Source organism: Mercenaria mercenaria, chromosome 1 (assembly GCF_021730395.1).
Source record: "Mercenaria mercenaria strain notata chromosome 1, MADL_Memer_1, whole genome shotgun sequence".
In the NCBI taxonomy this organism is placed as follows: Eukaryota; Metazoa; Mollusca; class Bivalvia; order Venerida; family Veneridae; genus Mercenaria; species Mercenaria mercenaria.
The window spans coordinates 117407938-117419329 of record NC_069361.1 but is presented as its reverse complement, the minus strand read 5'-3'; the positions used below and the strand labels follow the sequence as shown (position 1 = coordinate 117419329).

Below are 11392 nucleotides of genomic sequence, written 5' to 3'. Positions count from 1 at the left end.
TCTAAATCAGTAATACTAGTTTATATATGAGCCGCGCCATGTCAAAACCAACATGTCAACATGCCTTGCGACCAGCAAGGATCCAGACCAGCTTGCGCATCAGCGCAGTCTGGTAAGGATCCATGCTGTTCACTTTCAAAGCCTACTACAATTAAAGAAACCGTTAGTAAACAGCATGGATCCTGACCAGACTGCGAGGATGCGCAGGCTAGCCTGGATCCATGTTGGTTGCAAAGTCACTATGTTGGTTTTCTCTTGGCGCGGCTCATTTTACTTCATTATGTATTAAGGCATTTCAGATCAATCATGTTACTCCGGCAAAATTTATTATACTGTTTGAAAAGAATAAAGAACTTTTGATGTCATTTGATAAAAATTGTTTATTTAAAGTCATCAGATTAAAGAAAAAAAAGGCCTTAGAAAAATGTCGCGAAAGACTGTGCTCCAGGCCATAATGAATAACTTCTGTAGACATGCCGCCCATGTAACGGTTGAACTGGCCTGTAGTTGTTCACCAAAGATTCTCTTATCGGCGTTGCGTTACCTACAAAATTCAAACAGTTGCTAATTAGAACTTCATTACGAAACAGAATTAACAGCACTTTCTAAGATGGAGTGGGCTGCGAGTTAGAACTACCCAAATTTTCCCTGAAAATGTTCGCACAACCAAAACAATCGCTCTTCCCCCTTAGTAACAATAGACATCACATCACATCAAATCAGATATTGATTTTTTTCCCTTTATCACTATTTTGTGAGAAAAAAAAGTTTTTGGCGTCAAAAATTTGGGGTGGGAGGGGTAGGGACAAAACCATATGCTGCGCTACAATTCCCAAAATAAAAGTGGCCCGGCCGCTCTCCTACGCTAATGGTAATGATTGATAACATTATTGACATTTACACAAAAATATATAGACAATATAGATCATCTAGCATCTACCAACAGGGAAAAAATAAACAAATAAATGAACACAGTTGGGAACTACTTTGGAACGAATAGTGGTAATACAGTACATGGTAATTAAACAGGTTAATGATGCGCACCAAGCCTCGCCCTTTAACCTCAACTATGTTCTAAAGTCACAGAATAATATTAAATAATATATAATAGATACTAAGATATCTATATAATAATATAAATATTTTCATTCAGTCATAAAACGAAAGTGTCTACTTAAAGCAGTGAGCACAATGTCCTACTTGATAGTATTGCCTCACTGGAATATCTTGCCGTTTACACATAACATGATACGCTACCCAATCATATTACAGTACTAAAACTTTCCTCGTAACGCTAAGCACCAAGAGAGGAAACTGCTAGTATAATTTTTCACATTTTTGACGCGGCTAGGGAGCAAACCCGCAACCTCCCGCTTCGAATGCGGGCCATCTACCACTAGGCCATCGAGGTGGCTGAACTCTTGTTGTTCTGCCTTTTTCAAAGGCATTGAGTACACGTGTATATTATTCGTGTGATATATTTCATATTAGACGAGCATGCTTATTTTTAGCACTTAGTGTGTACGGGGATAAGTTTAAAATTTTGAAATAGACGTTAAACCCGAACACACTTCAACACGTTAATGTCAGTCATGCAAGAATTTGATATAACTTGAAGTCTGCATGTTGTGTAGTAAAATGAATGTGCAAGAACTGGAGAGAAATATTACCTTGTTGCGGAAGAGCACTGTGACTAGAAGAGCTTCCATGGCCGTTACTTGTTGGTTGCAAGCATCGCCGAAACACGCTCAACTGATTAAAATGCAAAAATGTATGGTCATTTAATTCGCTTATACTTTAACAGTGATTGCAACATTTTTTATTTATTTTGAACAAACTTATCCAGTTATATAGATAATAACAGTAAAAGTAATGTTGATTTTTGTTTCCTTTGTATTTGTTTTCTATTCTTTCTGTTATTTTGTTGATGTCTCGTTTTTTCTTTTTGAAATCTTTTATAATAATTTCATTGAACAATTTGTAACATGTGTACTGTAAAAAAGTGAATAAAACAATATTAAGATTATACTTTTACGTTTGTATGAACAGCCTCTGAGCTCTTGTACCTATCCGTCTTTACGTGTTTGTTATATTTTTCTCATCTGGCTGGAATATGAACTTGATAAATATTGCACCTACCTGCCTTTCTGAGATGGTTAGTTTTTCTGCAAATACAGTCCATATAACACTTTCTTGACATTCAGGTGTCGTAAGAGAACCATGATATCTATAGTACCGACATGCATTCTTTGGCAACAAATTTCTTATCGACATGGCTGTTAACTCCACACGGTTATCCCAATCTGAAAAAAATGAGGTTATTACTTCAATGTGTCTACAAGTATCCGTAGAAAATCCTTATATATAACGAGAAAAGTATTGATGCAAAGTTTCAAAGACACCACATTTATGAAAATAAGATATGCAAGCTAATGATTCTTTTAGTAAACTTATTGTTATACGGCAAAAATGACGTGAACAACACTTTAAATAGAAGTTTGAGTAAAGCAGGTAAGTACTAAGTACGAGTAAGTAATGAGAAGTAAGTTCAATTACAATCATTTTGGTGTCCCGGAAAAAATGCTAAAATGGCTTTTGAAAACATGTTTGATATCTACTAGCAGAAATATCAGACGGACCATATGATATGGAGTAGTAGTCGCTGCCTTCGCTCAATATACAAATGGAAAATATATTTAACATTTCTTGGTTGTGTCAAAAATGGCGATAATTCAAAGAAAATTGAACAATGTTTTTAAAGATCTTTTTTTCAAAAATGAAATAAAAGAACGATAATAATTGGACGTAGACCACTGGGCTCTCATTAAGTTGTAGTAATTGCTATAAATCTTAAAACGAAAGCTTAACTTCTCTGAGGTTATATATTTCATACCAATGATACTTCTAGTCAGTTTTTGCATCGTAGAATGGCAGTAGGTCTATAAATTGTTTGCAAAAGCTAAGGTATGATACATTGTAAGTGTTGGTAAAAATGGAAAGTACTTTCTGCATACATGCCTGCTTGAGACCTGACTCGGTTAGTTGGGGCTTTTATCTATAATAGTTCACATTAAACAAGACTATTTAGGTCTTTAACTTGGCTTTAGTTCCGTGTTGCACTGTATACATTATAATATACCTGGATCTGTCACTTGTTGTATAGCCTGGATGATTGGGTCTAAAACAGTGTTATCATTCGTTGAGATCTCAAAATGGACTCCTAGGACTGCAATACCATCTTTATGCTTCATGGCTTCTGCCACTGACACATATTTGTCCGAATTCCAATTTACTATGTGCATCTGAAACAAATAAAAAATTACATGAGTCGTTGAAAAGAAAATGTCAGAGGTTAAGTCATCTCAAAAACTCTTCTATGTAATCCAATATTCTGAACAAGAGTTGTCGGGGGACAGCAACGCTCGACTATTCAACAGCCTTGTCAGTTGAATGAATAAGTCGAAAAAGGGGCATAAATTTGTAAAAATGCAAAACAGAGTTATGGATCCTATACAATGCATGTCAAATCATCACAGTGGATAAGTGTGTGAAGTTTCAATCTAGTCCCAATATTGGGTATTGAGATACCGAGGTACCCGCTTACATACAAAAACGTAAAAAAGTCGAAAATGGGGCATAATTTTGTAAAAATGCAAAGTAGAATTATGGCACCTGTGCAATGTAAATCATTTCTTCACAGTGAATAAGTGTGTAAAATTTCAATCTACTCCCATAGGTGATTACTGAGATACTAGCTTACACATACAAAAACTTAACCAAATCGGGACGCCGACGCAGACGCCGACGAATGGATGAGTCTAATACCTCTACCTATTCTTCGAATAGTCGAGCAAAAAGGGAATCTCGTTTAACAATCAGCTTTACAGTCCACATAGAAGTGATTGTTCATGTTAAAACAACCTATCGTTAGTTTTCTTTAAGTTCTAACTTCTAGAATGTTCATGCATCTAACTTACCTCTAGCGGGTATGAAGCGCCGTTAACAGTATGTTCGGAACCATGTTGATCACTATCACCCCAGTGGAAGTGTAACTGTACTGTGCTATATACATTACCTAGTCCACCACGGTGTAGGTAGAAATTTCCTTCTGTATTCACTTGGACTGAATAGACAGTTAATAAGAAAAAATAGAATTAATGTGTCCCTAAAGCAAAAATTTGAAACTTCATTTCGTCTTATATAAGAGTATCACAAGTATAGCTTTTAAAAAAGCTAGAAAGTGGCTCATTTAGCTCTTGTTATGAGAGGGCAGAGACGGAAATCAAAGTGATATGCCATTGAAAAAGGGTCTATGAATAGTACTACCTCAATATTAGAGAAGTGTCCACATAGTGCCATAACTCATTATTACCACCAAAGAACCAACCATTCTGCCTAAAATTAATATAAACATTTATCCAGTCCCTGAAATATTTCCAGTGTTAAGATTCTAATGGCATTTGTTTCAAATTCGCAAGCTTCTAAGTGCTCAACTGGCTTATTTACCTAAAGCTTCTCTAACTGTTAAGCTCATTTCTGCAATTATCGGGAAGTGATTGGTGCAATATTCTACTTGCAAAAGATTGTTCCTTTGTGTGTCATTGAGCTATTTTCGTTCATTAATGATGGCCGCGGCCTATGGACACTATGGTTTTTGTAAGCCAGCTTTTGATTGGTCATTTTTCATAAACGAAACGCCATTTGTTTTAGGTTGCTGGCTTGCTCTTTGTAACTGAAGAAAAGAACTGGGAGCAAGGAATAGGAGATGTTCGGCGTTTTTGGTAGTTTTTCCAAGTAAAATCCTATCGTAATACTGTTTTGCCGAGGCGAGCCAGCATTATATAAAACAAATCAATTTTCTCTTAAACAGATGTGCTCAACTTGCTTTGTTTCTTGTATCAAGATTCTCATTTGCTCCAATTGATAAAACGTATATACACAATGAAAATTTATTTTGCAAAATGATCTATTTCACACCTGGCTCATCCGTTTTGTATTGTATAAATATATTTTCATGAAGAACATACTTTTACCTTTCAAGTTTGAAAATGTCTTAGAAATTATCTTCACTATTTGATGACATACAATCCTTTTAACCAATCCACCGAATGCATTTAGAGACGCGATGTTAAGACCGTCATGAAAGCAGTATGACGTCGTTGTGTATGATGTGTACTTCTCATGTCATTTATGCGACAAATTATGCATATCACTAACTAAACATCTCATTTCAATATTTAGATTAGAAGCAGTTTAAAGGCACTGACCTCCAGATTTGGCTAAAAAATTACCTTTCTTTCAAACTGAAGTTTGGTCATATTATGAACATTAGAATATAAATTTTTGTTTCTAAAATATTTTAAAAATTCCAAATCAAGAAAAAAGGATGACCGCGTCGGGAATCGAACCCCGGACCGCCGTGGCAATAAAGACATTTTCCCCATAGTCGTAACTAAAAGCGCTATAGCTGAAGTAGTGAATAATGACTTCGAAATATAGAATGATATTTATAATCGAGACAGTTTACCTGGAGTAAAAGCGTGATAAACGCTTTTCGATTTTCATCGTAAAAAGTAGTAAAAACAGCAAATTCTCATGTGTTTCCGTAACATAAAGTTGGTCAGTAATTAAGTTTTAAAGCCTTCTTAAGAAATATAGCATTTATTTCAAGATATATAAAAAAAAAATTATTTTTTTTTGTTGTCGAACGATCTGGAGGCATGCCGGTTTAAAATGATTTTAAAATATAACTTACATTGTATTTTTGGTTTCATCACGGGCATTTTATCTATACACCTCTATATTCTCAAGGTTCATGTGTGCTTTGGAATCAACACAAATAATAGTTATTTGTAAAATATGGTAGAACATGGAAGAAAAGCTGAATTACAATATACTAGGTCCTGCATGAACATAAGAAGAAGGGGTTATTTTCTAGTATCTTAAACTATTTATTATGCAATAATCATATCATGTCATTTACAGAGGTTTTCTCATGGAACGGCCAATATTTATATATATCCGAACATATCTTCGTTTGAAAGATGTTTAAAACAATCTGTATGCGATTCGTTAAATTGTATTATGAACTTGACGACTTACTTGCATGACCATTGTTATGAACAATGAATTTAGATCTTGGTGAGGGTCTGCTAAATATGAACTCTGTTAGGTACGGACTGTAAATAGTTGCCTCTGTGCGGATATCTATAGGTGATTGAGACCGCCCTCTGCAAGCTGGATACTGATTTGGCCAATCGTCTGGTCCTATAGAAAGAAAGTCAGACTAGACAGAATAAAGGTACATATTAATAAAATATCTTTGCAATATATATATTGATCTATAGTGTCCAATCGTCTGGTCCTACATACAAAAGAAGTAAAACCGGACAGAACAAAAGCAAACGTTTTGTATCGTTTAAGTTCTTGTTATTGTCTCAATACGTATTGACAATGCAGAACTGGTTTAAGGTGACACATTAGTGCAATGACCCCATTGCACTTTCCATCACCTCCAATAAACAGACTCGGTAAAAGCGAGTCTACAATTACTTTGCTTGTTTGCACTCTATGGTTCCAGAGAAACTTCTTATAAATTTCATTAACTATCACAGCAGGAATCCTTAAATGCTATGTGGCGGCCGCAGTAAGTCTCCCCGTTCATGGATTCAGTATTGTTGTATTACATATTCTTTCAATATATGTGTAATAGAATGTGTAATCGAATTTCGCGTAAGCCGGTGCAAGCGGGCGTGAGGTGTGTTGCTCTTTCCGTTAGTTACATCTCATGAACAGACAGCTCATTAGCAGACACATTCCATCTAAGTCTAATAATATTTTGCCTGATTGCATTCTATGCTTTCAAAGAATAATTTTAGAGATTTTTAATCGATTTCAGTTGTATAATCAATGTTTGTTACAAAATTATGAGGAATGATAATATCAAGCTGACGTCATATCACGTTTATTATGGTTGCATGCAAATTATTGGAGTTTATTTCATGAAGTCTGCTATTTCGAAAATTTCATTTTTCGGTCAAGTTTCTATATTAAACCGTAATATTAAAAAAAGAAAATAAGATAAATTCTTAATTTATTTTACGGACAGAAAGAATTCTAACATTTCAGGTTTTGTCAAATGTGAACCATTAACATATACAAACAACTTTCATGTTGATATACAATTCAAAAGATACTGTTATAACACAACACCAGAGACGTAAACATCCCCTGTAACATATCGTGCTGTTTAATAACAAAAAATAAATGATTGTATTTTTATTAGCTTTTTTAACATTGAAAATTATCTGTAAATAAACGTATGATTAAAGTTATGGTACATGTTTAATCATGACAGTAAATCTTTATTAACTTATAATAAAGTCATTCTGAATACGTTTCCTTAAACTCGTAAAAGCCGTCCTTGTTTCATTTCCTTTCATTTTCTTCCTTGTTTCCTTTTTAAGATAGTTTTATTATTAATTATCTATTACTAAGTAATGATATTTAAGGCCATTAAAAGCACAGGACAATATTTTCATTTATATTCTAGTAAAAATGCAGTGACTTCTAATGGTTCATTTCCTTATTAATGTTTGAGAAATCTATTGAGAAGTCATATCTTATATTTATTTAACTGCATGTCGGTATAAACTTAACTCAGTTTCAGTTTTAATGATCCAGTTATGCATAGGGATTGGTTCACATTAAGACAATGCATATGTATTTATGGGATGCTTGTAAAAATACAATGATTATCATGACGTTACATGAAACAGCTGAAAATAAGCAACATGAAGGACTACAGTTTCATTCAACTGATTCGGCTTTAATAAAGGTACAGAATGTCATCCTCACATCTCTCGACAAAAGTTCTGTAACAGTCCTCGTGCTACTCGATCTGTCTGCAGCTTTCGACACGATTGACCACCAAACGCTGTTACACCGACTCGAACATCATTTTGGAGTCACAGACAAAGCACTTGCATGGATGTCATCATATCTAAGTGACCGCTATCAAACTGTGTGCATTGATGGTGGGTTGCCGACGCCTATGTTAATGAAAAACAGTGTGCCCCAGGGACCAGTGCTTGGTCTAAAGAACTATATCATGTACACTAAACCCGTGGGTGCCATATGCAGACGTCATGGACTTCGTCTTCATTTCTACGCCGTTGACTCTCAATTATACCTGTCCTTTAAGCCGATACAGGCTGTGGCTTAAATTGAGGCTTTGCGCCGTATTGAGAGCTGTCTCGTGGATGCATTGCAACATGCTGAAGCTCAATGCTGATAAAACAGAGGTAATGTTATTCACAACAAAGCATAACTCCAAGTACATTGATGACGTCTTGGTGAAGGTCGATGACTCTCTGATAAAATCCACAAAATGTGTTAGGAATCTTGGTGCAGTATTTGACAACAGTATGGATATGGAACAACAAGTCAACTCGGTGTGCCGGGCTACGCAGAATAGGTCACATCAGAAGGTATCTTACCAGTGATACCACAAATACCTTTATAAAAAGCCCGGTTACTTCACGGTTAGACTACTGTAATGCCTTGTTAAGTGGTATTCCAAAAACTAAGACGCCCCGTCGCAGTCATATAACAAAGGTTCTGAAGGAGCTCAATTGGTTGCCAGTGAAATACAGGGTACAGTGCAAGGTTCTGACCTACACCTTTAAGGCTTTACACAATCAATCCCCTGCCTATATTAGGGAAATGATAGAAGTGTATAAACCGGTCAGAAACCTAAGATCACAAGACACGCTGTCACTGGTTGTCAATTTAAGCCAAACTGCTGACTTAGAGAAAAACTCTTTGTGCTTCTCTAAGCATTGTTTAGGGCCATGTGGACGCTCGAGTAGATCAAACGACCTACCGTAAGCCAGTTTGGAAGGTTTCTTCTACCAAATAATGCTACATTATCATTTATTTGCGGTTAGCCGTGATCCACTTACAACACCATAAAGCTGTCATTTATATGTACAGTTTTGGATGCATTGGTTTGGCAGTTGATTTTTGCTATAGGTTATTTCCATACACATGGTGTCATTTCGTATGTTTGTGGCTATACGAGGCAAGATAATACAGTTCGTGGAAAATTTTTATGATTTTTTGTTCTTAAGAAGCCTTTGTTATAGTATAATTAAGCATTGTATTCATGTGGTTTTATGTTGGTTACCTCCTATTATAATTTCTAATTAAGCGCATTCTAAATGCGATGAAACTTAATGTCTGCTATTGAAATTATGACGCATTGGCCGTATGTATCAAATGTATCGCTGTAGGTTAGACTAAACAAGATGCCATCAGGTGCCTTTCTTACAAAAATGTTACAAAAAATAATTCGAGAGAAATTTGATAAGGCATTGTAATTAGTATGCAGGTAGGCATTTTCGCTTTCGAATCAGTTCCAGATAAATACTTGAAACATATATAAATATTTCCACTACTATTACCATGACCAATTTCTTGAATAATGACATTAGCCAGACTGAGCACAATATGGAAATGTATATTTAATCTAATGGGGACGTCTGTGAGGTTTAAGTTCATTTTTAATGAATGTCAATTAAAACGTATGAAATAACTATCATTTTTATTCGTGACAAGGATCGTTCTATTGAATTAGGTAAGAACTTTGTTCAACGAGATGCCAGAAAGGCAGCCCACTTTTCTCATAATGCAGTCTTTCGAAAAAGACATTGGTAAAATAAATGCTTTAATCAAGAGCCAAGTATAGTCAACATCATCAAAACTTACGAAAGTGTTGTTTAACGCCCTTTAATAACGACTTATCACATTATTTGTCAAATAAAAAACAATTTCTGCCAAGTTTTAATCAGATATGGGTAAATTCCACGTAATTCCAAAACAATCTTTATATGTAAAGTACTTTATGTCATTTCATGCATTATCAAATGATTTGTTTTTACATATTTAATTTATTACACGTGTTGAACAAAATGATAAAAATGTTGAAAGAAACAAATTTAATATTCCTTTAATTTGGCTTTTCCTGTTGAAACACCAAATGTTCCTATTTCTTTACCTCTTAAAGACAAAGTCAGTCTTAACGACATTCGGATCAATCTATTATTGTACGCTAATATACAGATATTGCATTCCTGAGATGGGGATATGAAAAAAAATGTTCACCTCGAGATATATGAATATCGACCGAGGCGTCAGCAACATTTTTCATATCATCCTCTCGGAAATGCAACATTTATTTCATTATACCGAAAAATATAAAGGTCATATTAACATAATGAGTTAAATGATTTATTGAAATAATCGTTAAAAAGTAGATTATTAATGCCTAATAAAATAAAGACAGTATCAATCTTGACGAGAGAACACCCCGGAAGTGTGACGAATTAATTGTAAAACTTCTTTTCAACCCATTGTTTATCATGTTTGTATTATGCGCTTTATGAAATAACGATTCTGACTGATAAAAAAACGTGACTGATTTTTCAGCATAACATGTAATTTCGAAAGCAAACACAAATTCAAATATCATTACATAGTTTACATTCATATTCAGGGTTTGAGTGTGCTTAAGCAAAATACATGGTTTTGAAGAAAATTGCAAAATTTTTACCTGGTTTTCCATTTACATTCTTATACATGTACACTGAAAGAAAGACAACAATTATTAACTCAAAGGATTATCTATTACTTATGACAAAATTTGCAAACAAAATGTCTTATCACCGTTAACACTATATGGAAAGTTTTCATTTGTTGAATAGCGATGAGTATAAATATAAAATCTGGTACCCTCGAGTAAAAGATAACCATATGTTAAATTTTAAATTGAAATAAACATTACTTTTGGATTTATCATCGAAATTGCTTATTTGTAATTATGTCATCTTATCCATTTACAGTACATTTATATTTACGTTATATTCAAATAACATTATCAAACTATTTAATATGCTATTACTAATAACAATAGAAATATGTGTATTTTTGTTTATTGGTAGAAATATGTATATGAATACCATTATGACCGATTTTTCCGTAAGCATCCGATAACACAGACATTAGAAAAACAATTCGTAACACACCACTGTAGTTCATCTTGAAATAGGATACAATTAATAAGTTTCCTGAAAGAAATTGTGTGTTATCCTTTTGGTGAAATTGCACGGTCCCTATAAATTGATACTTTACAAATCGCCGTTTAAATAGTTTTCTTGAAACAGATGTTAAGGCAGGGGCTCACAAACTCCGAATTTGTAACTAGATCTTTTTCGCGCCCAAAGTTACCATGCAAACAGAAACCCATTCAAACAAACACATATTCGAACGAACAAAGCTGTTAATATAGATTTCACTTACCATGAAGGCTGAAACTTATTCGAACAAACAAACA

General features: G+C 34.4%; 1 protein-coding gene across 1 annotated transcript; it reads right to left on the bottom strand.

Moving 5' to 3' along the window:
• Positions 1-244: 244 nt before the first annotated feature.
• LOC123545292 (carbonic anhydrase 1-like) lies at positions 245-11192 on the bottom strand. The gene is made up of 8 exons (XM_045331629.2): positions 11019-11192; positions 10613-10645; positions 6103-6267; positions 3978-4123; positions 3140-3302; positions 2140-2303; positions 1671-1752; positions 245-544 (listed from the first exon to the last, which is right to left on the bottom strand). Exons 1-8 carry the CDS (start codon positions 11095-11097, stop codon positions 417-419), a joined length of 960 nt encoding a protein of 319 aa, XP_045187564.2. The 5' UTR covers positions 11098-11192; the 3' UTR covers positions 245-416.
• Positions 11193-11392: the final 200 nt, after the last annotated feature.

Coding starts and splice junctions, on each gene's coding strand:
- LOC123545292 (XM_045331629.2), bottom strand. CDS start 11,097: ATGAACTACAGTGGTGTGTTACGAATTGTTTTTCTAATGTCTGTGTTA. Junction 4,124..6,102: donor TCATAACAATGGTCATGCAA/GTAAGTCGTCAA, acceptor CTGTCTATTCAG/TCCAAGTGAATACAGAAGGA. Junction 1,753..2,139: donor TAACCATCTCAGAAAGGCAG/GTAGGTGCAATA, acceptor CATTTTAATCAG/TTGAGCGTGTTTCGGCGATG.